Genomic DNA, 26,733 nt, shown 5'->3' with positions numbered 1-26,733 from the left:
CGATGTAATAGTGAAGTGGAAACGTGAAGGGACACGTACAGTATAAAAGCGTACAGGCCGACTTTGTCTGTTGACTGACAGAGACCGCCGACAGTTGGGGAAGTCGTAATGTGGAATAGGCAGACATCTATCCAGGTCATCACACAGGAATTCCAAACTGCATCAGGATCCACTGCAACTTATATGACAGTTAGGCAGTAGGTGAGAAAACTTGTATTTCATGATCGAGCGCCTGCTCATAAGCCACACATCACGCCGGTAAATGCCAAACGACGCCTCTCTTGGTGTAAGAAGTGTAGACATTGGACGATTGAACAGTGGAGAAATGTTGTGTGGAGTGACGAATCACGCTACACAATGTGGCTATCTGATGGCCGGCTGTGAGTATGACCAATGCGCGGTGAACGTCATCTGCGAGCGTGTGTAGTGCCAACAGTAAAATTCGGAGGCGGTGGAGATAGGGTGTAGTCGTGTTTTTCATGGACAGGGCTTGCACCCCTTGTTGTTTTGTGTGGCACTATCACAGCAAAGGTCTACATTGATGTTTTAAGCACCTTCTAGCTTCCCAGTGTTGAAGAGCAATTTGGGGATGCCGATTGCACCCTTCAACACGATCGAGGAACTGTTCGTAATGAACGGCCTGTGGCGGAGTGGTTACACGACAATAACATCCCTGTAATGGACTGGCCTGCGCAAAGTCCTGACTTGAATTCTATAGAAGACCTCTGGGATGTTTTGGAACGCCGACTTCGTGCCAGGCCTCACCTACCGACATCGATACCTCTCCTCAGTGCAGCACTCCGTGAAGAATGTGCTGCCATTCAGCAAGAAACCTTCCTGCACCTGAATGAACTCATGCCTGCGAGAGTGGAAGCTGTGATCAAGGATAAGGGTGGGCCAACACCATGTTGAAATACGGCATTATCAATGGAGGGCGCCACGAACTTGTAAATCATTTTCAGCCAGGTGTCCGGACAATTTTGATTACATAATGTATGTAATGGATGTTTCTGCTTTTGGTGACTGTTCAGCAATCGTGTAATCATACTATAACGAGTCATTGTACGTAATTATTTGCTGTACGGTACATTTGTTTATGGTGAGAGGCAGCTGCCAATTTCTGCACGAAGCGTCGATTCTCTGCAGGCCTCCGGCATTTCGCTACAATTTTCTAGCGTTGTGACACGTCTGTGTACAACAGAATCATCGATGAATAGCCTCGTGGAACTTCCATTGCTATTTATTCAGTGACGTACGTGTTTTGTGAACAGCAACGGTCCTATGACACTTCTTCGGTGTACGCCTGAAGTCATTTCTACGCGTTCAGATTTCTCCGTTAAGAACGACATACTGTGTTCTATTAGCAAGGAGCTTCCCAATCGAAAAACAAAAGTGTTCTGAGATTCAGTACACTCGTATTTTGTTCCTTAGGCGACAGAAGTCAGGGACTGATGGCCCTGTAGTTTTGTCCCTTTATACCACAAACCAACCAAACAACCAACTAGAAATCACGGACATGGCATCAGCCTGAGCACCGGTATCTACTACTTTCTGAATCTCGTGGACAATCGTTGTTTGCGAAATCCACGTTGATTCCTACAGAGGAGATTTTTGGTCTCAAGGAAGGTGATGATACCGGAGGAACACTCGTTTTCAAAGTGATATAGGCATACAGTTCTGTGCGTTCGTTCGACGACCCTTCTTGAAAACGGGATCGTCCAGTGACCTACGGTAGATGGCTGCTGGAAGTGGTTAAATTTCTGTCGAATCTTTAACGTAAATCGTGTAGATAACCCACCTCAACCAGTCCCCTATTGTATGTTATGCGACATCTCAATAGCATAAACCGACTCTAACAGACTCAAGAAGAAGTGCACCCCCTGGCTGTTCCAAGAAGCGATGGTTGTACATGGTCAAGAAGAAAGTAAGGGGGAGATGCCTATATAGTACCTGCCCATAATTTATACCACTAGTATAGAATTAGTTTCTTTTATACTATTCGACAGTTAGAGAGGCCAGCCTGAACTGTGTGCTTTTTAGAGCCATAGTGTCAGCTATGAGATCCGTGTGTTGAGAAACAGATCGTCTGAAGACAGTGTTGATACTGTAGTTTTCATCTAACTTTCTGCGCATGTGGCGAAGGCAGTTACTGTTATAAGGTAAGGAGCAACATAATGTGTCATTTATGAGTGAATATGCAGGCTGGTAATATATGATTAAAGTTACAGTTTCAAAACGCGGTAAAAAAAGAACCTCTGCACAGAATGAAGTCAAATTTGAATTAAATATTATCGAGTAGTGGGGAAATGTTATCAGAAACCAAAAACATTAACGAAAATTTTGCTACTAGATAGCACTGTAAGCAGCAGAATAAGAAAAATAAAAGACGTGAGCTGATCGGCTGTTCCTCAGTTTCCAATCGAGACGCTCGGCATGGCTGTCTCAATGAAGGATCGTGCGCTGCTGGTAAAGCTCTTCGGCGTCCGCAGCTCGCGGTCGTGCGGTAGCGTTCTCGCTTCCCGCGCCCGGGTTCGATTCCCGGCGGGGTCAGGGATTTTCTCTGCCTCGTGATGACTGGGTGTTGTATGATGTCCTTAGGTTAGTTAGGTTTAAGTAGTTCTAAGTTCTAGGGGACTGATGACCATAGATGTTAAGTCCCATAGTGCTCAGAGCCATTTGAACCATTTGAAAGCTCTTCGGCAAGAGCGGTGACTGTACGTCAGCAGTTCTGCAGAAGATCCGGACACTCAGAGGCAGGAATAAAGGTGCTGGTCCGTTATCTGTCAAGGGTCTGGAAAAAATAATTACGAAATTCGTAGAGGTTCTTCTGAAGTGCAATATGCCGAAAACAATCGATCTGAAGCCAGCATAAGATTTGGCTACAGCACTGCAGCAGCGGTCGAGCGGTGGTGTACAAACATACACTCCACGGACAACGGCCGAACTTTGGACATAGCTATGAGCAAGGTGCATGAAATCCTTCAAAATATCCTGCATCGCTATCCGAACGAAACTATCCACGTTCAGGAGTTACTTTATGCTGACCTGCTACTAGGACAATGTTTGCTCAGAATTTCTTGCTCGTTTCGAAATGAAAATGGCTTACTCAACTAAATGAGCCACAACTGTTGAATGCCAAACTTGGGCGGTCACGCACATATGGTTGGTTTAACGCGCAACTCACACTATAGCCGTTTTATTGCGATTCATTTATCATTTATAGCTGAACACATTTACGTCATGAAGATTATAGCGCTATCTAATTGGTACATTTTCATTAATTTTGTTTTGTTTTCATAACGTTTCCTTCTTCGATAGCATTTCGTTCAAATTTGACTCCATTTTACAGAGTTTTGAAAGTGGAACTTTCATTATAATCACCCTGCACATAAATTAATCTTACTCTTCAGACAGTCATGAACCTATATTCATTGTGATTCGTTAGTAGAAAACTGAAAAAGAGAAGATAGAAACTTTATCTACTACATAGCGCTAAACGTCTGCGTTATCCTACCTGAACAATTGGAGAAACTTGCCCTTAAATGAAGCTTTACAATTTATTTAGCATTATTAGCGCAACATAATGTTTAAAAAGAAACTGGTGAATTTTGTATGGTGATCATGTCATGTTGACTTTTGTATGTTACCGATGTGCACGTAAGAGAGAGAATGAGTTAGGTTACTGTTAAACAATCTATGGTCTTGTTGTGGCACAATCTTTGCCTCTGTGCAGCCTGATACGTTCTTAGTTGAAGTGTGGTAGGCGATGGATGTATTCAGCAGTGACTTGTATCTGTTAGATGAAGAATATTATAAAGGACAGCAAGGATGAATAAGATGGATATACTAGAAAGTGAAGAGAATATAAATTTTGAATAACGTTATGTTTTGAAGAGAAGGAGTTGAGATAAACTTTACATACATATGGAACAATGTCATAATCATCTAAGTTTTGCGGAAATTTTAAATTTTGGAAGTGAAGATGAAATTTCTTCATTACCGACTTGTGACACGGACAGGTGATATGCAGGAAGTATGTGGGATACTTATGATTCTTTACTTTTCAGCTTTATATTCTCTTTTACAATAACATGCATTGCTTGAACTTAAGGACCGAGCGAGGTGGCGTAGTGGTTAGACACTGGACTCGCATTCGGGAGGACGACGGTTCAATCCCACGTCCGGCCATCCTGATTTAGGTTTTCCGTGATTTCCCTAAATCGCTCCAGGCAAATGCCGGGATGGTTCCTTTGAAAGGGCACGGCCGACTTCCTTCCCCATCCTTTCCTAATCTGACGAGACCGATGACCTCGCTGTCTGGTCTCCTTCCCCAAACAACCCAACCCCATCTTAAGGTATTTTCGAGTTGTATTTGCCTTTTACGCTTACGTCATTTATTGTATCTTCATAATACATATCTCTGTATAAATTGTTACTATGGGATGCAGCAACATTAATACAATAATTATGTTAAGTATAGTACTGTAGGGAGCTCTCATAAGTCATTTAAGAGGTGTACGAAATTATGGAAGATGAGTAAGGAGGAAAACAAGAGAAAAGGCAAGAAAGAGCAAAGAAATGGTTACAAAGATGAATGTGAAAGAGCAAAGAAGTAGTTACACAAAGATGAGCACGAGAAACGATTAGGTAGGGCAAATATGAGAAATGATTAGGTAGAGCAAAGTTGAGAAATGACTATGTAGTGGAAAGATGACATACGGTTAGGCAGGGCAATGAAGCTAAATAATATAAACTTATGGGAACGTATAAAACATACGACAGAAAGAAGCAAAGAATACAATAAACAGTTGTATTTGTTGAAAGTTTGATGAAATTATAGGCAAAAGGATTAAAAGATGTACAAACTAAAGCATGAAATATAATTAGATAAAATGCTAATTATTGACTATATCAGATATAATCGGAAACTGACGTTTGACTGACTGCATGAAGTATTATTTGATGTGAACCTTGGTTATTCCCTAATCCATGTTTTTCCTAAGTATTTGTGTTCTCCTTATTTGTGTGTGTGTCCACTATACTTATGTATTTATTTCTTGTGTATGATAACTAACCTTATGTATCTCTTTCTACCTTATTCTCTATACTTTTGTGTGTTTCATTGACGTCCACACAAACATATTTATTTGACTAGATTTATAATCTTCCTTAGGATCATTCTGTACAGATATTATAATTGTTTATTATCATTCCTATTACTGAACACTGTTTCACTTGGTTTACTTGTCTGATGTTTCTGTAATTCATTATTGTAAAACCATGATGCTGTTTTTTTCTTAGTTTTTCTATGGTCATAGAAATATGCTGATACCATTACACTACATGTGCATGTAAATAACTATGTAAAATCTTATTACTCCTGTCTTAATATAGGTAATTGCATATTTAAGTATAACAAATTGTAACTGATTGACATTCACCACAAATGATTGAGACTTGGTGGGGCAGAAGAAATATGTCTACTGATTATATGCTGAAACATGCTCTGCCAAATACACCAATACAAACGGCAACTGACTTTCATAAGGAACTCTTTGAAACTACAAGATAGCTTTGGAGTTATCAATGGATCTACAGTCTGCTTCAAGCAAATATTATGGCATTTTACTCTTTGTACCTGTGTGGTGTTGTCAGCTGAGAACTATGCTTAGTCTCACTGAGTCTGCTGCCACATAACTTCCCGTAACAGTGACATTTTTGCAACGAGCTAAAGAAAGTCTGGTCATTGTGACAAGAACACACTTCTATCTAGTTCCATCATGCAAATTACTACTGCCATATGTGACTGTGTTTCTGAAAGATAGGCCTTGTGAGATATATACACTCTAAATTACTTCCTGTGTGCTACAAAAAACAGTGTAGATCACCAGTACTAATTCAGTACAAAATTTGACATATAAATTTTCAAAACAGCCCTGTGCTGAACGTTCTCAAAGGCATCATAAAAAATTATAATGTGTTAGTGGTGAATACAATTGATTAATCATTCATATGTTCCTGAATATTGTAAAAACTTTTTACTTATATTCTTCAACTGATATTGTTATAAAACTATTTTTCTCTGTATATTTGTAACATGTTTTGTATGCTTCTATCGTTAATGTTTAGAATTTTATTCTCGTCGCATTCCTATTTGAAATGACCCTCGAACAAAACTATACTGTGGATAGGTTGAGGATATGTAAGGTGATCATGTCGTTTTGATTTTTATATGTTACCGATGTGCACTTCACAGGGAGAAATAGTTGCGTTACTTTTAAACCAACTTTGGTCTTGTCGTGGCACAGTCTTTGCCTCTGCGCAGTCTGGTCACATTCTTAGTTGAAGTGTGGTAGGTGATGGACGTATTCAGCAGTGCTGTGCTGACTTGTGATGGTACGTGCTAGATGAAGAATATTGTGAAGGACAGCAAGGATGAATAAGATGGATATACTAGAAACTGAAGAGAATTTAAATTTTGAATAATAAAATTAACAGCAATAGCAGCCCTCGGTCGCAAAAAAAGGAATCTTTTGACCTAGATTAACCTGCCTGTGATTTCTAACGCGGGCGCCTCAGTCTGATGCTACCGTAGCTCGACGCATGAGAGCAGCCCATGGTGGCTTGCTATTTATGTATTCTGTTGTACAAATTTTGCGACTAAAGCTTTATCGCTTGATTTTTAGTTTAATACGTGACATGCCACTTTAGAGTTTTATTTCTGACGAGGGCACTCATAGCAGTGCCGAAGCCTAGCCAAAAGACTCCTTTACTGCGACCGAGGGTTGCTATTGCTGTTAATTTTACTTTGTAAACGGTCGCTGAACCCGCAGCCATGTTAAAAACTTGAAAAATTTTTGTATCGCCACATTGTGTACCTTGATTCGTCACTCCACACCACGTTTTGCCACTGTTCAATCGTCCAATGTTTACGCTCCTTACACCAAGCGAGGCGTCGTTTGGCATTTACCGGCGTGATGTGTGGCTTATGAGCAGCCGCTCGACCATGAAATCAAAGTTTTCTCACCTCACGCCTAACCGTCATAGTACTTGCAGTGGATCCTGATGCAGTTTGGAATTCCTGTATGATGGTGTGGATAGTTGTTTGCCTATTACACATTACAACCCTCTTCAAATGTCGGCAGTCTCTGTCAATCAATAGACGAGGTCGGCCCGTACACTTTTGTGCTGTACATGTCCCTTCACGTTTCCACTTCACTACCACGTTGAAACAGCGGACCTAGGGATGTTTAGGAGTGTGAAAATCTCGCGTACAGACGTATGACACAAGTGTCACCCAATCACTTGACTAAGTTCGAAGTCCCTGAGCTCCACAGAGCGCCCTATTCTGCTTTCTCTCATGATGTCTAATGATTACTGAGGTCGCTGATATGGTGTACCTGGCCATAGGTGGCAGCAAAATGCACCTACTATGAAAAACATGTTTTTGGGGTGTCCGGTTACTTTTGATCACATAGGGTACGAATTGCCCCATAATATTAATGCAGAAGTAGTCATGGCAGTGAAAAACGGGGCTAGAGGTGTCCGTGAGACATAGCCGAATCTGAGTAAAATGAAAATTCCAAGCAAAACTTCAAGGTCCAGGCAAGGAGCTTGTGTGACCTTATCAGTAACATCTACAAACAAAAAGTTACCCGAAACAGTGGAGAAGAAACCTAGAAATAAAGCTTCACCTGTGTAAGTAAGTGTTTTTGGAACTGTGTGGGGAAGCTACTACAGAAACTCATTCGTAAAAGGGAGGAATCGTATTGGGAATTGTGCAAGGTATATGGAATGGAAAAATGATCTCAACTGGAACTAGCCGCTGTGCTTCTAGAAATAATCCATCACATTCCTGACACATTATCTTGTTAAAAAATTCCAATTCCTCGGGAAACATGATCGGCATGAAGGGGTGTACGTGGTCTGCAACCAGTGTGCGAAATTTTCTAGCCGTCATGGTGCCCTGCACGAGCTCCACTGGACCCACAGATGCCCATGTGAATGTTCCCCAGAGCATTATGGAGCCATCGCTAGCCTGTTTCCGCCCTGTGGTTCAGGTGGCAAGGTGCTGTTCCCCTGGAAGACGACCGATTCGTGCCCTCTCATCGGCATGATAAAGAAGGTACCTGAATTCACCAGAACATGCAACCCTCTGCCACTGCGCCAATGTTCAGTGCCAACGTTGACGTGCGCATTTCAGTCGTAGTAGCCAACGTCGCAGTGTTAACATTGGAATATGCATGGGTCGCCTGCTGCAGAGGCACATCGTTAGGAGTGTTTCGTGCACTGTGTGTTCAGACACACTTGTCCTCTGCCGAGCATTAAATTCTGATGTTAGTTCAGCCAGTTCCTCGCCTGTCCTGGTTAAAAAAAAAATGTCCAGCCTACAATGTCCGACGTTTGTAATGAGGGGTGATCGCGCAACCCCACGATATCTGGAGGTGATGTCAGCTTGGTTTTGCCACGTGTTGAAGGCACTCACCACAGCACTCCTCGAACACCCGACAAGTCCCGCAGTTTCCGAAATGCTCCTGCCGAGCCTCCGAGACATCACCCTCGGTCAAACTCAGATGATCGCGCGGCTTTCCATTCTACACCCAGACAGCACGCTCACTGATAGGACATGCACCATGCTTGTTTCTGACTAGCAGCCGTTCCTCTTCAAGTGAAGCTGCTATCGCCTGGACGGGTTTATACTGATAGTAAATCGGCGGTCACTATGTTCTGGCTGATGAGGGTATATCGAAAAGCCTGCAAATAATGGTATAGGAACTAATTTCTGGAACACTTCAGTAGACTAGCACATATCTACGAACTCAGAGACATATTTTAAAAGGATGGTACAATTTATGCACCCACTGATGCAACTTAGGAAACCAGATTATTAAATTGTAGGCTGCTTAGAGATGTTCAGAGAATGAAGTGCAGTATATTTTACTCAGAATTTGCGTTATTAAAATCAGCTACCACCCCTACAGTTGAGGATGGCAAGGTTAAAACAATTTTGTAGATTTGTAACTGTAACAAATGAAATCTCGAAAAGTGTGGAGCTTAGACAACTCTCTCCTACAGCTTCAGATCCAAGGATACGACCAACAGAGATTTGTGACAGCAAGGGAACCAAGGAAGCGGTCTCTACAACAATGAAGGACATTTGCTAGGATAGAATAAGATTCATTCGCTTCAGTTTAATCGCGATCGGCGATCATGAAGGCAGGTGACTTGTTGTGCTGAGTAATTTTACTTAGGAAAACTTTTTCTACATCATCTACATCTATGTTTATACTCCACAAGCCACTCAACGGTGCGTGGCGGAGGGCACTTTACGTGCCACTGTCATTACCTCCGTTTCCTGTTGCAGTCGCGTACGGTTCGCGGGAAGAGCGACTGCTGGAAAGCCTCCGTGCGCGTTCGAATGTCTCTAATTTTACATTCGTGATCTCCTCGGGAGGTATAAGTAGGGGAAAGCAATATATTCGATACCTCATCCAGAAACGCACCATTAGTCCAGTCAAATTGCAGATATACCTTGCAATAGGTGGGGTAGAAGAGTTTGTTTTTCAACTCGTTCATATGGTTGGAAAGATTAGAAAACCGAGTTTTGCCAACAAAATTTCGCTTGGGAAAACTTTCTGCAGTCAAAAAACTTGGAAAATTTCGGCCTTTTTTCAGTTTTTTCAAAAAATCTCAGTTTCATTTGCTCCTATCGCTTTAACGTCTATTTTCTAAGAGCACAAAATTCTCTACAAATTTGATTCTTGCCATTTTTTTCTACTTCCAATTCCTAAGGCGCTACAGCGCCTAAAAACTACCAATTTTTCAAATTTTGAGCATAGTGGCAAGATACCTTATTTTTGAACACTGTTTTTTCTGTTTCTGTTTGTGTAGTATAAATACATTATACATCATGTTATATTTTGGAATTTACCACCTCACTTTCAGGTATTCAATTTCTCTGTATGCAATATGAGGATTGCTGGGCACCCAACTATTGTGATTCTTACATCACTACCTCAAGTTCACTATGGGGCACCTCTGCCCTGGTATTTGTAAAACTATAAATAAAAAAATACATCATTAAGAGACATTAAGACACACACACACACACACACACACACACACACACACACACACACAAAATAATTTGTCTCAGGAAACTGAAATATTATTAGCTGCAATAGGCAACCTAATTAGGCAGGTAATTATTCTTGTGTATAAAAGCCACGCAGTTGACATTAAAAATAAGTATATTTATTACAATTAAAATGCATCGTCAGTTACTAAAAAATGTTGACAGTTCTGGGTGTGCAATACTTGTAATATCACACTTTAGCGCACTTGAGACAGATATGAGCATCACTTCCAACGTTTTGATGGGCCAGGTTCCTCAGTGTCACCAGAAATACCTTGAGTTACGGATTCAGGGTCTTTGCATAGAGTTGATCCCAGGTTGACCACTTCTTTAAACAGCGAGTCAGCCTCAGCAAGTTCGTTGATTTCATCAGCGGTTTCCTCAACATCCTCCATATCATCATCTTCACTGTCTTCACATAAAAATTTTGGCACGTTTTCACAATTGACCCCAATACATTTCTTACAAATTGAAGAACATTTCAAACCCGCTTTTCTGCAGGAGCACGCTCCGCCACAGTTCAGCTTCCATGAGCATGAAACAATGTGAAGAAGTGCTTCAGGTGCTGGATCTTGGCTCATTATAACGGGTATTGGACCGTGGTCACTGTGATTCCAGCACCATTTCTCAGGAGGTTTCCAGTTTGCCATCCACCTTTGGACCTGTTGGTAAGTCCGCAACGAATGACGTGCAGCATCTTGTGTAGGTGGCAACCGTGCAAGATTCAGTTTGCTTTTTGTGGCAGACTTGGCGAATAGCTGGTACCGCAAATAGTCTAGTGTGTGGGAACTGCTGACACCTCCACTATACAATGCGATAGTAACCTGTTCTCCTGCTGTTATTATTTCTACACGGGTAGCATGTGGTTTATTGAACGTGCAAAGGGCTAAGGTTAGGTGTTCGTTTTTCGCAACAATATTGCAGCACTTAATTTTTCCTTGACCAAAAAAAGCGGATGTTGTATCACATCCGCTAAAGGCGTAAGTGAACAGAATATATTCCCTGTCCAACTTGTAAGCTGCAGTGGAAAACCACTTGTCTTCTGCATTTCTTCTTCCTGGCTTTAAGAAAAATAAGTTTTCAATGCCTCGCCCCAAACCGGTCATGAGCACAAGCAGGTCAACATCTTCTCCTACAATGACAACACTTCCAAAATCTTTGGTTCTTGAAATGGAAGATGTTACAATCATAACGTCAGCATCTTCTTGTGCCTGGAGCAATTCAATGCTACACTCGAGAAATTCCTTTTTAAGAAATGTGATCAAACGCATCTTGTTTCGTTCGTTGTACAAGAACTTGTCCTGAGCGACTTGGTTCACTATCTCTGATTCAACCACAACGTCAACCGAAGAATGTTTTTTGGACCTACGAATCCTCTCAGCACTCTTTGTGCTACATTTGTCTCCCTCACATGGATACCCATCAAATACAATAGCCAACTGAGATCCAAAATGACGTTGCAGGTAAGAAACATAGCTTTGGGCTATTGACTTGAAATAAACATTTCGAGTCCAAGTCACTTTGTGGATAAGGTACCCTCCATCAATGACAAAAAAATTTACTCGGTCCACCTGACTTCACATTTTCCTCCGGAACGAAGGCCAATGAATAAATACGCTTTTGTCCGAACAATTCCTACATACTTGTTCTTATAACAGCCGGCCGGAGTGGCCGAGCGGTTAAAGGCGCTACAGTCTGGAACCGCACGACCGCTACGGTCGCAGGTTCGAATCCTGCCTCGGGCATGGATGTGTGTGATGTCCTTAGGTTAGTTAGGTTTAAGTAGTTCTAAGTTCTAGGGGACTTATGACCACAGCAGTTGAGTCCCATAGTGCTCAGAGCCATTTGAACCATTTGTTCTTATAACTGATCATTAACGTCAATCAACTGTAGAAAATGTACGGCACCTGCATGCAATCGTATTACATATTGTAACACAAATAAACTTCAAGCAATACGACGTGAATGTGTTCGTAGTTACTGAATATGATGCTGTTTGTCCTGGCCCTGCAGCAGAGTGAGATGGTAAATTCCAATGAATAACATGATGAGTAATATGTTTATACTACACAAATAGAAAATGAAATAACAGTGTTCAAAAATTAGGTAATTTGCCAGTTTGCTCGAAATTTGAAAAAAATGGTATTTTGTGACGTGCTGTTGCGCCTTAGATACTGAGAGTAGAAAAAAATGGTAAGAATCAAATTTGTAGAGAATTTTGTGCTCTTTGAAAAAAAAATAGACGCCAAAGCGATAGGAGCAAAAGAAACTGAGATATTTTGAAAAAACTGAAAAACGTCCGAAATTTTCGAAGTTTTTTGACTGCAGAAAGTTTTCCCAAGAGAAATTTTGTTGGCAAAACTTCGTTTTCTAACCTTTACAACAATATGAACGAGTTAAAAAAATAAAATCTTCTACCCCACCTTTTGCAAGGTACAGGCTTTTTTTCTGACAGTTTCACTGGACTACATCTCGAAACCTGAACAGCAAGCTACACCGCGACGCAGAGCGCCTCTCGTGCAGAGTCTGGCGCTTGAGTTTGCTAAACATCTCCGTAACGCTATCATGCTTACCAAATAACCCTGTGACGAAACGCGCCGCTCTTCTTTGGATCTTCTCTATCTCCTCTGTCAACACGACCTGGTACGGATCCCACACTGATGAGAAATACTCAAGTGTAGGCCGAACGAGTGTTTTGTAAGCCACCTCCTTTGTTGATGGACTGCATTTTCTAATGACTCTCCCAATGAATCTCAACCTGGCACCCGCCTTACCAACAATTAATTTTATATGGTCATTCCACTTCAAAACGTTTCGTACGCATACCCCCAGATATTTTACAGAAGTAACTGCTACCAGTGTTTGTTCCGCTATCATACAATCATACAATAAAGGATCCTTCTTTCTATGTATTCGCAATTGTCTACGTTAAGGGTCAGTTGCCACTCCCTGCACCAAGTACCTCGATCTTCCTGCATTTCGCTGCAATTGTTTAATGCTGCAACTTCTCTATATTCTGCAGCATTATCCGCGAAAAGCCGCGAGGCTCACGTATTGCTCCACAAATGCCAACAGTGAGAGCAACAGAGGTCGTAGTTGAGCGGTCGAGCCCTTCGTAACACACTCACCCGCCTCGACGTCGGCGTAGAGACTGAAGGAGCTGGAGGGCCTGGAGAGGCCGCGCGTCTCGTCGCCGTAGTCCTTCTCGTGCAGCTCGCTGAGGTCGCCGATGAGCTGGATGAAGGAGTCCCTGTCGAGCGTGAGGCACTCCACGCCGGGCGGCAGCGCGATCACGCTGGCCGTGCGGCAGTCCTCCTTGAGCAGCGCCTGCTCGCCGAAGTAGTCGCCGCGCTCCAGCGTGCGGATCTCCTCGTCCTCGCGCCGGCCCGCCAGCCGCTGCGTCACCTTCACGCAGCCGCCGCTGATGATGAAGAACGTGTCCCCGCTCGCGCCTTGCCGAATGATGTGCGCTCCGGCCGGGTAGAACTCCTAACGAGTCGATCGTAACAAAAAAGTTCGCCACAATCAAAAACGCTGTGGTGTGTATGTAGCAGATTTTAGTCTGAGGTAAGGCATAACTAAAGACTAAGCAGTCGAACGGAATGGACAGTGTCTTGAAAGGAGGATATGAGATGAACATCAACAAAAGCAAAACGAGGATAATGGAATGTAGTCTAATTAAGTCGAGTGATACTGAGGGAATCAGATTAGGAAAAGAGACACTTAAAGTAGTAAAGGAGTTTTGCTATTTAGGGAGCAAAATAACTGATGATGGTCGAAGTAGAGAGGATATAAAATGTAGACTGGCAATGGCAAGGAAAGCATTTCTGAAGAAGAGAAATTTGTTAACATCGAGTATAGATTTAAGTGTCAGGAAGTCGTTTCTAAAAGTATTTGTATGGAGTGTAGCCATGTATGGAAGTGAAACGTGGACGATAAATACACTCCTGGAAATTGAAATAAGAACACCGTGAATTCATTGTCCCAGGAAGGGGAAACTTTATTGACACATTCCTGGGGTCAGATACATCACATGATCACACTGACAGAACCACAGGCACATAGACACAGGCAACAGAGCATGCACAATGTCGGCACTAGTACAGTGTATATCCACCTTTCGCAGCAATGCAGGCTGCTATTCTCCCATGGAGACGATCATAGAGATGCTGGATGTAGTCCTGTGGAACGGCTTGCCATGCCATTTCCACCTGGCGCCTCAGTTGGACCAGCGTTCGTGCTGGACGTGCAGACCGCGTGAGACGACGCTTCATCCAGTCCCAAACATGCTCAATGGGGGACAGATCCGGAGATCTTGCTGGCCAGGGTAGTTGACTTACACCTTCTAGAGCACGTTGGGTGGCACGGGATACATGCGGACGTGCATTGTCCTGTTGGAACAGCAAGTTCCCTTGCCGGTCTAGGAATGGTAGAACGATGGGTTCGATGACGGTTTGGATGTACCGTGCACTATTTAGTGTCCCCTCGACGATCACCAGTGGTGTACGGCCAGTGTACGAGATCGCTCCCCACACCATGATGCCGGGTGTTGGCCCTGTGTGCCTCGGTCGTATGCAGTCCTGATTGTGGCGCTCACCTGCACGGCGCCAAACACGCATACGACCATCATTGGCACCAAGGCAGAAGCGACTCTCATCGCTGAAGACGACACGTCTCCATTCGTCCCTCCATTCACGCCTGTCGCGACACCACTGGAGGCGGGCTGCACGATGTTGGGGCGTGAGCGGAAGACGGCCTAACGGTGTGCGGGACCGTAGCCCAGCTTCATGGAGACGGTTGCGAATGGTCCTCGCCGATACCCCAGGAGCAACAGTGTCCCTAATTTGCTGGGAAGTGGCGGTGCGGTCCCCTACGGCACTGCGTAGGATCCGACGGTCTTGGCGTGCATCCGTGCGTCGCTGCGGTCCGGTCCCAGGTCGATGGGCACGTGCACCTTCCGCCGACCACTGGCGACAACATCGATGTACTGTGGAGACCTCACGCCCCACGTGTTGAGCAATTCGGCGGTACGTCCACCCGGCCTCCCGCATGCCCACTATACGCCCTCGCTCAAAGCCCGTCAACTGCACATACGGTTCACGTCCACGCTGTCGCGGCATGCTACCAGTGTTAAAGACTGCGATGGAGCTCCGTATGCCACGGCAAACTGGCTGACACTGACGGCGGCGGTGCACAAATGCTGCGCAGCTAGCGCCATTCGACGGCCAACACCGCGGTTCCTGGTGTGTCCGCTGTGCCGTGCGTGTGATCATTGCTTGTACAGCCCTCTCGCAGTGTCCGGAGCAAGTAATGTGGGTCTGACACGCCGGTGTCAATGTATTCTTTTTTCCATTTCCAGGAGTGTAGTTTAGACAGGAAGAGAATAGAAGCTTTCGAAATATGGTGGTACAGAAGAATGCTGAAGATTAGATGGGTAGATCACGTAACTAATGAGGAGGTATTGAATAGGATTGGGGAGAAGAGAAGTTTGTGTCACAACTTGACTAGAAGAACGGACCGATTGGTAGGACATGTTCTGAGGCATCAAGGGATCACCAATGTACTACTGGAGGGCAGCGTGGAGGATAAAAGTCGTAGAGGGAGACCAAGAGATCACTAAGCAGATTCTGAACGATGTAGGCTGCAATACGTACTGGGAGATGAAGAAGCTTGCACAGGGTAGAGTAGCATGGAGAGCTGCATCAAACCAGTCTCAAGACTGAAGACCACAACAACAACAAGCTGTGGTGCACTATACGAGTAAAAACAGACTGCATGGCAATCGCCTATTACAACTCTAAAAGCATGCAGAAACTACCTAGGTGGAGTTTAAAATTTTAGAAAGCGCTCTGTCAATGGAGCTTAAACAGCGACCGGAGTAAGATGTTGAAATTCAGTAAAACACTCTCGATCGCAACAGAAGAGTATTTAAATTGGCAACAGATTTCAGTTTATAATTTAGACATCTTCAGGGTGTAATTGCCATGATGGTGGATGGTAGCGGTGGACAAAGCAATAGCCGTAAGAGCACGGCCGTCAACTACTTGGTCCTGAAGATGGTTAAATTATAAACCGAAACCGTGTGCCAACATAAATAAACTGTTATGATCGAGGCTGTTATACTGAATTTTAATATCTAGGTAATTAATGTAGGGGAGCTTTTGAAGTCATTAGCCTTTCGCCTCTTGGATGGTTCAAATGGCTCTAAGCACTTAACATCTGATGTCATCAGTCCCCTACACTACTGGCCATTAAAATTGCTACACCAACAAGAAATGCAGATGATAAGCGGGTATTCATTGGACGAATACATTATTCTAGAACTGACATGTGATTACACTTTCACGCAATTTGGGTGCATAGATCCTAAGAAATCAGTACCCAGAACAACCACCTCTGGCCGTAATAACGGCCTTGATACGCCTGGGCATTGAGTCAAACAGAGCTTGGATGGCGTGTACAGGTACAGCTGCCCATGCAGCTTCAACACGATACCACAGTTCATCAAGAGTAGTGACTGGCGTATTGTGACGAGCCAGTTGATCGGCCACCATTGACCAGACATTTTCGGTTGGTGAGAGACCTGGAGAATGTGCTGGCCAGGGCACCAGTCGAACATTTTCTGTATCCAGAAAGGCCCGTACAGGACCTGCAACATGCGGTCGTGCATTATCCTGCTGAAATGTAGGGTTTCGCAGGGATCGAATGTAGGGTAGAGCCACGGGTCGTAACACATCTGAAATGTAACGTCCACTGTTCGAAGTCCCGTCAATGCGAACAAGAGGTGACCGAGACGTAACCAATGGCACCCATTACCATCACGCCGGCTGATACGCCAGTATACCGATGACGAATACACACTTCCAATGTGCGTTCACCGCGATGTCGCCAAACACGGATGCGACCATCATGATGCTGTAAACAGAACATGAATTCATCCGATAAAATGACTTTTTGCCATTCGTGCACCCAGGTTCGTCGTTGAGTACACCATCGTAGGCGCTCCTGTCTGTGATACAGCGTCAAGGGTAACCGCAGCCACGGTCTCCGAGCTGATAGTCCATGCTGCTGCAAACGTCGTCGAACTGTTCGTGCAGATGGTTGTCGTCTTGCAACGTCCCCATCTTTTGACTCAGGGATCGAGACGTGGCTGCACGATCCGTTACAGCCATGCGTATAAGATGCATGTCATCTCGACTGCTAGTGATACGAGGCCGTTGGGATGCAGCACGGCGTTCCATAGTACCCTCCTGAACCCACAGATTCCATTTTCTGCTAACAGTCATTGGATCTCGACCAACGCGAGCGGCAATGTCGCGATACGATAAACCGCAATCACGATTGGCTGCAATCCGACCTTTATCAAAGTCGGAAACGTGATGGTACGCATTTCTCCTCCTTACACGAGGCATCACAACAACGTTTCACCAGGCAACGCCGGTCAACTGCTGTTTGTGTATGAGAAATCGGTTGGAAACTTTCCTCATGTCAGCACGTTGTAGGTGTCGCCACCGGCACCAACCTTGTGTGAATGCTCTGAAAAGCTAATTATTTGCATATCACAGCATCTTCTTCCTGTCGGTTAAATTTCGCATCTGTAGCACGTCATCTTCGAGGTGTAGCAATTTTAGTATCATCTGCATTTCTTGTTGGTGTAGCAATTTTAATGGCCAGTAGTGTAATACCGTGCTGCAGACGTACACATTGAGGAACTTCTTCCTCAATTATCTATCAATATCTGATACCAGCAGAGCTCTTTTATTGAAGTAAGCCTTCTTTACCTCAACAGATCCACTTCTGATGTCCGTCGTTCTTCAGCCTTTCCGTGTAATCTTAACTCTACAAAGAACAAGCCTCTCACCTTTTCCACAATTGAGTGGCTTCCGCCTTTGACACTGAGCCATTCCTTATTCTGTTTACTATTTTGAAAGTAATAAAAAGTAAAAATATCGCAACACGTCGTTATTCATCGCTATGGAGATTATTACTTTTCGGTATCAAGAAGGCGAAATACTTCATGCTTCAGGAATAATGTAACAGTAGCCGTACCACAGGTTTGAGCGTTATCGAACTGTAAGTTTATTAAGCCAGAGTTGCAAAATACTAACACGAATTATCTGTAGAAGCCTAGAACAACTCGCAGAAGCCAAGCTGGAGGAAGATCAGTTTGGAATCCGGAGAATTGCAGAAGCACGCGAGGCTATACTGACCCTATGACTTATCTTAACCGATGGACTGAAGAAGGATAAACACACGTACACAGCATTTGAAGATTTAGAAAAAAAATATGTTGACAGGCATACACGCTTTCAAATTCTGAAGTTATGATGGATAAAATGCAAGGAGCAATAAGCTATCTACAACTTTTGCAGGGAAATGACTGCAGTTATAGGAGTTGAAGGAAATGAAAATGTAGAAGGAAGCGAGACAGCGTTGCAGTCTTTTCTAAACGTCATTCAGTCTGTACACAGTGCAGGCAGTTAAGAAAACCAAGGAGAAATTTGACAAAGGGATTAATGCTAGGAAAGAAGAAGTAACAACTTACTGTTGGATGATGACATTGCACATCTCAGCAACGGACCTGAATGATTGGTTGAACGATTAAACATGTCTCTTTTAAAGAAGAAGCCTTTATAAATTATAGTGAGACACCCTGTTCGTTGTCTATTTAATTTTTTTGGTTCGCTAGTCTTATGACTGGTTTTTTGCAACCTGTCTCAATATTCTCTCTTGTGTCAGCTGTTCATCTCAGAATAGCACTTACACGCAACGTCCTCACTCCATTGCCGTATATTTTGCAGTTGTGTATTCATTTGCAACTTTTGTCCCCTGTAGTTCCATGTAAGACATACCCTGATTTCTTAATACAAGTCCTATGATCATATCCTTTTTTCTAGTTAATGTTCTTGATATGGTTTTTTCATCGCTAATTCAGCGAAGAATATCCTCATTTCTTAACCGATTAGTTAACTTAGACTTCATCATCCTTCCGTAGCATCTGAAACGTTTAGATTCTCTTCTTTTCGTTTCACAGAGCAGGTTTTGTTTACATACAATTCTTACTTCCATACAATTCTGGGTTTCAGGGGAACGTTCTCGGAAATTTCTTTCATAAATTTAGGTTTATGTTTGATAGTAGTGGAATTCTTTTGATGAGGACCACTGTCTTGAACGAGCTAGTCTGCTTCTTGTGTCCTTTTTGATACTTTCGTAGTGCATTTTGTTCCTTCCACAGTAGCAGATTTCTTCAGGTCTTGCTGTTGGTAGTCTCCAGTTTTGATAAATTTATCACTAATCTCATTTCTGCTACTACTCAATAGTATCGTCTCTGATATATTCACAATCCATATTCTGTCCTCTGTAGACTGTTTATTCCATTACACGTGTTCTACAATTGTCCTTCACTTTCACATAGAAGAACAATGTCATCAACAAATCTTGTCATTGATATCATTTCACCCTGAATTTTAATCCCACTTCTGAATCTTTCTTTTATTTCCTTCATTTAGACCTCGAAGTGCAGATTGGATGGAGGAAGAAAAAAACCGCATCACTTTCTGACGCTAATTTTATTCCGAACACGTTTCCCTTTGCCTTATAATCTAATTGTTCTCTCTTGGTTCTTGTACCTATTGTATATCCCTACTACATATATCTATTTTTCTGAGGATTTCTGAGAATTGCGCCAATTTACATTCTCGGAGGTTTTTTCTAGACCGAAAAATAGTTTGAAAGTGACTCTGACTTTCATTATCAAGCGTATTGTGAGTACTGCCTCCTTGGTGACTTTACCAATTCTAATCTGATCGTCACGTAGCTGATGTTCAAGTTCTGTTGGTAACTAGTGTAACTAGTAGTCAAACAAAAACGAACTGCTGTATCCTAGGCAGCAGGACGTTTATTAAACGTATCATGGCGAGCTGTCAGACTTACAACTTCCAGGACGTCAGCGATCTTGGCGAGAACGTCGTTGCTGAGGTTGCGGAGCAGAGGCACGCTGCGCAGGAAGTTGATGTTGTCCTCGAGCCGCTGCAGGCCGGTCCGCATCATGATCTGCTGGAAGACTCTGCGGTCCAGCACCCACACCTTCGCGTCGTTCACCACTGCGGCACACAAAACACGGTTAAGTCGCGAACCCCTCAACAGGCGACAAAATTAAGAGGTCGGCCGATGTGAGGAGTTCCATACTACCTTTAATGGACGCTGTCCGAGTACAGTTGTACAAAATGGCAAGTTCTCCAAAGGCTTTCCCGGGTCCCATTCTTCCAAGAACTTTATCCTCCTTGATAACTTCGAATTCACCCTCGGCGGACACGTAGAGATGTGATCCTGTGAATATTACAAAAAACAGTTAATTATTTGTTACATACTAGTGTAATCTTTGTGGCTTTTTCAGCCATACCGCTTACTGCAGAAAGGCAACATGTTCATTCAGGGTGTTTCAAAAAGGACTTTACCGCTTTGAAAATTCATATAAATCAATTCATAGTACCTACAGAGGTGATTGTAAAGTCAATTTGTAGGGAAAAACATCAAGTTTTGTCTCGTGTAGTTCGCTAGTACCGAATCGCACCGTAAGGAGCGCTAGCGGCATTTGCGTTAAAATATGGCTGTCTTCACTAGACCCGAGCGTGCTAGCTGTGTGTTTTGGTTTGAAGAATTGAATTCGGCGACAACAGTTCAGCGTATCTTCCGTACTAAGTACGCCAAAAATCCTCCTAGTAGGTCTACAATTTATGAGTGGGATAAATGTTTTGTAGAAACTGGGTGCTCGGTAAGACCTGGGAAATCATCAGGTCGTCCAGGCACATCTGACGACGTCGTTGGGCAAGTGAGACAACGTTTTGTCAACAGCCCTACGAAATTGACCCGGCATGCATCTCGCGAACTGCAAATCCCACATACGACTGTTTTCCGTCTGTTGAGAAACCGTTTGCATTTGAAACTGTACAGATTCATGATCGTACAAGTAATAAAAGACATTGGTAAAATTGCTCACAAGAACTTCTGTGCGGGTATGTCAAACCGATTACATGGGGATGAACATGACCTTTTCTGACGAGTCTACTTTTTACTTAAGTGGCAAGTTTAACACACATAACTGTAGGATTTGGGGCAATGAAAACCCACATCAAACATTGCAACATGTTCGTGACAGCTCTAAAGTGAAGTTTTTTGTGCAGTGAGCAAGAAAGTCCCCTTTTTTGCAGCGGGAGAACCGTCAACGCGATAATGTACCTGGATATGTTACAGCAATTTTTGATACCACAGATCGATGAAGATGACAAAGATCGAAATGTTTACTTCATGCACGATGGTGCGCCACCCCATTACCTGGCTGACGTCCGGGATTTTCTCAGTGACCGCTTTCCAGGTCAATGGACTGGTCGTGATGCGCAAATTGCATGGCCCCCACGTTACACTGACTTGACACCATTCGATTTTTTTAAAATGGAGATTTTTCAAGGATATCGTGTTTGTGTCTCCTGTGCCGGCTCCTCTACCTGACTTAGAGCAAGAATTTATGCCGCCACTGAGCAAACAGCGAGTTTGGGAAGAAATTGACTTCCGATGGGATGCGTTCAGGATAACCAACTGCAGCCACATACAACATCTTTAGTGTAAAGGGAAAAAAACTTGATGTGTTTTTCTCCAAAATAACACTAAACCCAACTCTATATCTTCTTTCAATAAATTTACATGAATTTTTAAAGTTGTAAAGTCCTTGAAACACCTGTATTTCCTTCTTTTACAGTAGAGACAAAAAGTGAGTAAAACTGGTTTAATGCAATTTATCCCCTGACATGTATTACTCGCTTCTTCACATAAATATACTTGCTTATTATATAGACGTAAAAGCGAAGTACGATGCAAGGCGAAAGAGGGGGACGACTTCGTGTTGCTCTTTTTCTGCAGTATACTGGATTTTCGGATTAATTTTAAGGTTAGGTTATTTTTTAAATTAAAATTGTACGTATACACGCACTTTATTGTAATGAAAAGTGTTACATATTTCTGAATAATATTTGCTGTTTTGCATGGTTGCATTAGTTGTCTTCATCTGCATCACAAGATGTGTCGGCCATGCTGTGACCGCATTCGAAAACGGCGTCTTATCTTGAGGGATACAGATCAAATATTTCTTGATATCATCCATTTCGTTATTATTTATATGCAGCGCTCATATGCAGGTTTTCGTTGAACTGAGCTCGAAAGGTTGTACAGCTTTTTTCAACCAAACCATCGTCAAAGCAGCAATATTCATGTCACACGTAACGCTATATGCATTTTCAGCTAAAAACGTCATCTCACCGTATTACGAAATAGTGAGAATCGTGTTTCAGGTGTCTAGAAACAACTTTATCATACGAATCATCGCTCAGGAAGGTTCTTTCATACATTACGCAACAAAATTAAAGGATCACACTTTCTCCCCCCCCCCCCCCCCCACAATTGCATCGCAGAAGTTTGAAATTCGACTCAAAGATGCTTACAACATTCCTCTGTGAACAGAAACTATTAGAGCCATGAACAGATGACATTCTTCACGTTACGTGCTGAGTTTAGAAACTTTGTTGATCACAACACTGCACAAGCCCGCGTAGACATATCACGCGGTTGGAAGGTTGTGACAAACCCTCTCACCGACAATTCACCCCTCTTTTTGACGCCTCTGAGATGAAGGCATTAGCTAGGATTGTGATGAAATTAGGTGCCCACTTTACACCTCACATGAACTTATGAGTTGTGGCCCTTTTTTACTTATGTGTCCGCACCTTGCTGTCTGAAACGTCACCGAGCTCGAGGGTGACGTCGAAGGGTGCTTTGCTGTAGCTTTACTACAGAGGAAGACTGCAGGCACCTTTGCGCAATATTTCGAACTTATGCGTCGCAATGGGAGGCAACTACGGGATTTCGAAAAAGTGATCCTTTAATTTTGCTGCACAGTGTAGAATGTGAGGAAGCAGGAACTGTAGTCAATAAAGGAATCCTCCTTCATTCGAACAATGGAAAGCTTGTTTCCGTTTTTCGAGGAACGTTTCGTGAGTTGAACAACGTCATCCACTGTACATTGTCTTTGCTCTTTCCATCAATAAAAACGGAAAATTGATTAGTGCTATCGTGCAAACACGTTTTCTTTTCGCGGTAAACAATGCATTGATTCAAATGGTTCAAATGGCTCTGAGCACTATGGGACTTAACATCTGAGGTCATCAGTCCCCTAGAACTTAGAACTACTTAAACCTAACTAACCTAAGGACATCACATACATCCATGCCCGAGGCAGGATTCGAACCTGCGACCGTAGCAGTCACGCGGTTCCGGACTGCAGAGCCTAGAGCCGCGTGGCCACCACGGTCGGTTGCATTGATTCAATGAGAACCATAATCCTCAAAAGCGGAAATTTATGAAAATCGGACAAGTTGCCTTTCTGCAGTAAGTGATTCATTTCAATTATACGCCCGGTATTTATTTTGTTTGTTGAGGGAGACAGTAAGAAGATATTGAATTCAGGAAGTCTGCAATGGGTGTCAGTGGAGCAAGTTACTGATGACCTGGGAAAATGGATGGTTTCGTAGTGTGAGTGGATGGGAACCTAGTATGGTCGCGGAGCGAGATCTCCGAAGACGGAGGAGCAAATGCCATATAAATAGGAGAGTGTCCTGTGAGCATGTGTAACACTCGTAGCGGCGAACATAGCGAACTCATTGGGGGCTAATGTTGTGCTCTAGGCAGCGCCGTCTGACGTACTAAGAGCTGCTGCGAATTCTCCTGGCGCGGAGTATGCATCGCTACAGGGGACAACAGAGGTAGCAGCTGTCTTCTGATTACGAAGATTAATCGAGAGTCTCCATAACATTATTATGAATTTGACAACAACATTCAGACCACAAATACATGGTGACAATTAATGAACTATATGAAAAACTGTACTACTTATTCAAGAGTTAAATGAGATCGACAGGATGTGCAAAATGACTAAGCAGGGATGGCTAGAGGACAAATGTAAGGATGTAGAGACGTATATCACTAGGGGTAAGATAGATACTGCCTACAGGAAAATTAAAGAGACCTTTGGAGAAAATAGAACTACTTGCACGAATATCAAGAGCTCAGATTCAGTTCTAAGCAAAGAAAGGAATGCAGAAAGGGGGAAGGAGTATATAGAGGGTCTATAGAAGGGCGACGTTCTTGAGGACAATATTATAGAAATGGAAGAGAATGTAGATGAAGATGAAATAGGAGATATGATACTGCGTGAAGAGTTTGACAGAGCACTGAAAGACCTAAGTCGAAACAAGAACCCGGGAGTAGACAACATTCCATTAGAACTACTGACGGCCTTAGGAGAGCCAGGCCTAACAAAACTCTACCATCTAGTGAGCAAGATATATGAAACAGGCGAAATACCCTCAGACTTCAAGAAGAATATAATAATTCCAAACCCAAAGAAAGCAGGTGTCGACAGATGTGAAAATTACCGAACTATCAGTTTAATAAGCCATAGCTGCAAAGACGAATAGAAAAAGTGGTAGAAGCTGACCTCAGGGAAGATCATTTTGGATTCCGTAGAAATGTTGGAACACATTGAGGCAATACTCACCGTACGACTTATCTTAGAAAATAGATTAAGGAAAGACAAACCTATGTTTCTAGCATGTGTAGACTTAGAGAAAGCTTTTGACAATCTTGACTGGAATACTCCCTTTCAAATTCTGAAGGTAGCAAGGGTAAAATACAGGGAGCTAAAGGCTATTTACAATTCGTACAGAAACCAGATGGCAGTTATAAGAGTCGAGGGGCATGAAAGGGAAGCAGTGGTTGGGAAGGGAGTGAGACAGGGTTGTAGCCTATCCCCAATGTTATTCAATCTGTATATTGAGCAAGCAGTGAAGGAAACAAAAGAAAAGTTCGGAGTAGGTACTAAAATCCATGGAGAAGAAACAAAAACTTCGAGGTTCGCCGATGACATTGTAATTCTGTCAGAGACAGCAAAGGACTTGGAAGAACAGTTGAACGGAATGGACAATGTCTTGAAAGGAGGGTATAAGATGAACATCAACAAAAGCAAAACGAGGATAATGGAATGTAGTCGAATTAAGTCGGGTGATGCTGCGGGAATTAGATTAGGAAATGAGACAGTTGAAGTAGTAAAGGAGTTTTGCTACTTGGGGAGCAAAATAACTGATGATGGTCGAAGTAGAGAAGATATAAAATGTAGACTGGGAATGGCAAGGAAAGTGTTTCTGAAGAAGAGAAATTTGTTAACATCGAGTATAGATTTAAGTGTCAGGAAGTCGTTTCTGAAAGTATTTGTATGGAGTGTAGCCATGTATGAAAGTGAAACATGGACGATAAATAGTTTGGACAAGAAGAGAATAGAAGCTTTCGAAATGTGGTGCCACAGAAGGATGTTGAAGATTAGATGGGTAGATCACATAACTAATGACGAGGTATTGAACAGAATTGGGGAGAAGAGGAGTTTGTGGCACAACTTGACATGAAGAAGGGACCGGTTGGTAGGACATGTTCTGAGGCATCAAGGGATCATCTCAAGTTAGTATTGGAGGGCAGCACGGAGGATAAAAATCGTAGAGGGAGACAAAGAGATGAATACATTAAACAGATTCAGAAGGGTGTAGGTTGCAATAGGTACTGGGAGATGAAGAAGCTTGCACAGGATAGAGTAGCATGGATAGCTGCATCAAACCAGTCTCTGGGCTGAAGACCACTACAACAACATGAAAAGAAATGTAAATTAGTTACAAATTACGGCCTGCACACATTTTATTCAACATGTAAACGTCACTACAGATATTCGAGTTTAGGTTATGACACGTTCGATATGCCTGCCATCATTGGCGATGACGAGGCGCTGACGAAAACCGAAATTCTGGATGACCCGCTGAAGTTTCGGAACACCTATGTTGTCTATAACCTCCTGAATGGCTGTTTTCAGCTCAGAAATGGTTTTGGGGCTACTCCTGTACACCTTATCTTTAATATAGTCCAACAAAAGGAGTCACATGTGTTCAGATCCGGAGAATATGGCGGCCAATCGAGGCCCATGCCCGTGGCCTCTACGTACCCAAGAGCCAGGATGCGGTCCGCAAAGTGCTGTTCCAGGACACCAAACACTCTCCTGCTTCGATGTAGTCGAGCTCCGTCTTGCATAATCCGCCTCTTGTCGAAATCATGATCACTTCGAATAATGGAGGTGAAATCGTCTTCCAAAACACTCAGGTACCGTTGCTTACTGACGAACGCATCCAAATGAAAGTGGGCTTTCTCGCTAAACCAAACGACACATGTGCATACTAATTCTCAACATGCCCCGCAGCAAACCGTGCAGTTTGAATGTCCTAATGCGAACTGTTCAGAAGTTACGACGATTTTGTTTCATATAGCTCAATAATTGCTGCCCTTTATATGGGTAGCAAAAGTATTTCAGTATTACTTACTTTATTAATGATGTAAATAATTGAATTAAGAGATGCTAAAGCAGCACCACGGAAGTAGTAGGGCCCTGTCAAGGCTGACCACAATGTAGCTGACTTTCATAACGAAGAATTAGTAGGTGTTTTAGACTTGCTGTT

General features: G+C 43.0%; 1 protein-coding gene across 2 annotated transcripts in view; it reads right to left on the bottom strand.

Annotated features, from left to right (window-relative positions):
* The window catches only part of LOC126180792 (cGMP-dependent protein kinase, isozyme 1), a 597,699-nt gene that overhangs the window by 72,546 nt on the left and 498,420 nt on the right, over positions 1–26,733 (bottom strand). For both annotated transcript variants that reach the window (XM_049924720.1, XM_049924719.1), the window contains exons 4-6: positions 20,327–20,464; positions 20,069–20,238; positions 13,264–13,624 (exon numbers count right to left, since the gene is read on the bottom strand). In XM_049924720.1, the coding sequence (XP_049780677.1) occupies positions 13,264–13,624; positions 20,069–20,238; positions 20,327–20,464 (669 nt within the window). The remainder of the gene's footprint in view (positions 1–13,263; positions 13,625–20,068; positions 20,239–20,326; positions 20,465–26,733) is intronic.

This window comes from Schistocerca cancellata, chromosome 1, assembly GCF_023864275.1.
Source record: "Schistocerca cancellata isolate TAMUIC-IGC-003103 chromosome 1, iqSchCanc2.1, whole genome shotgun sequence".
NCBI lineage: Eukaryota > Metazoa > Arthropoda > Insecta > Orthoptera > Acrididae > Schistocerca > Schistocerca cancellata.
This window is presented reverse-complemented; position numbering and strand designations above follow the sequence as displayed.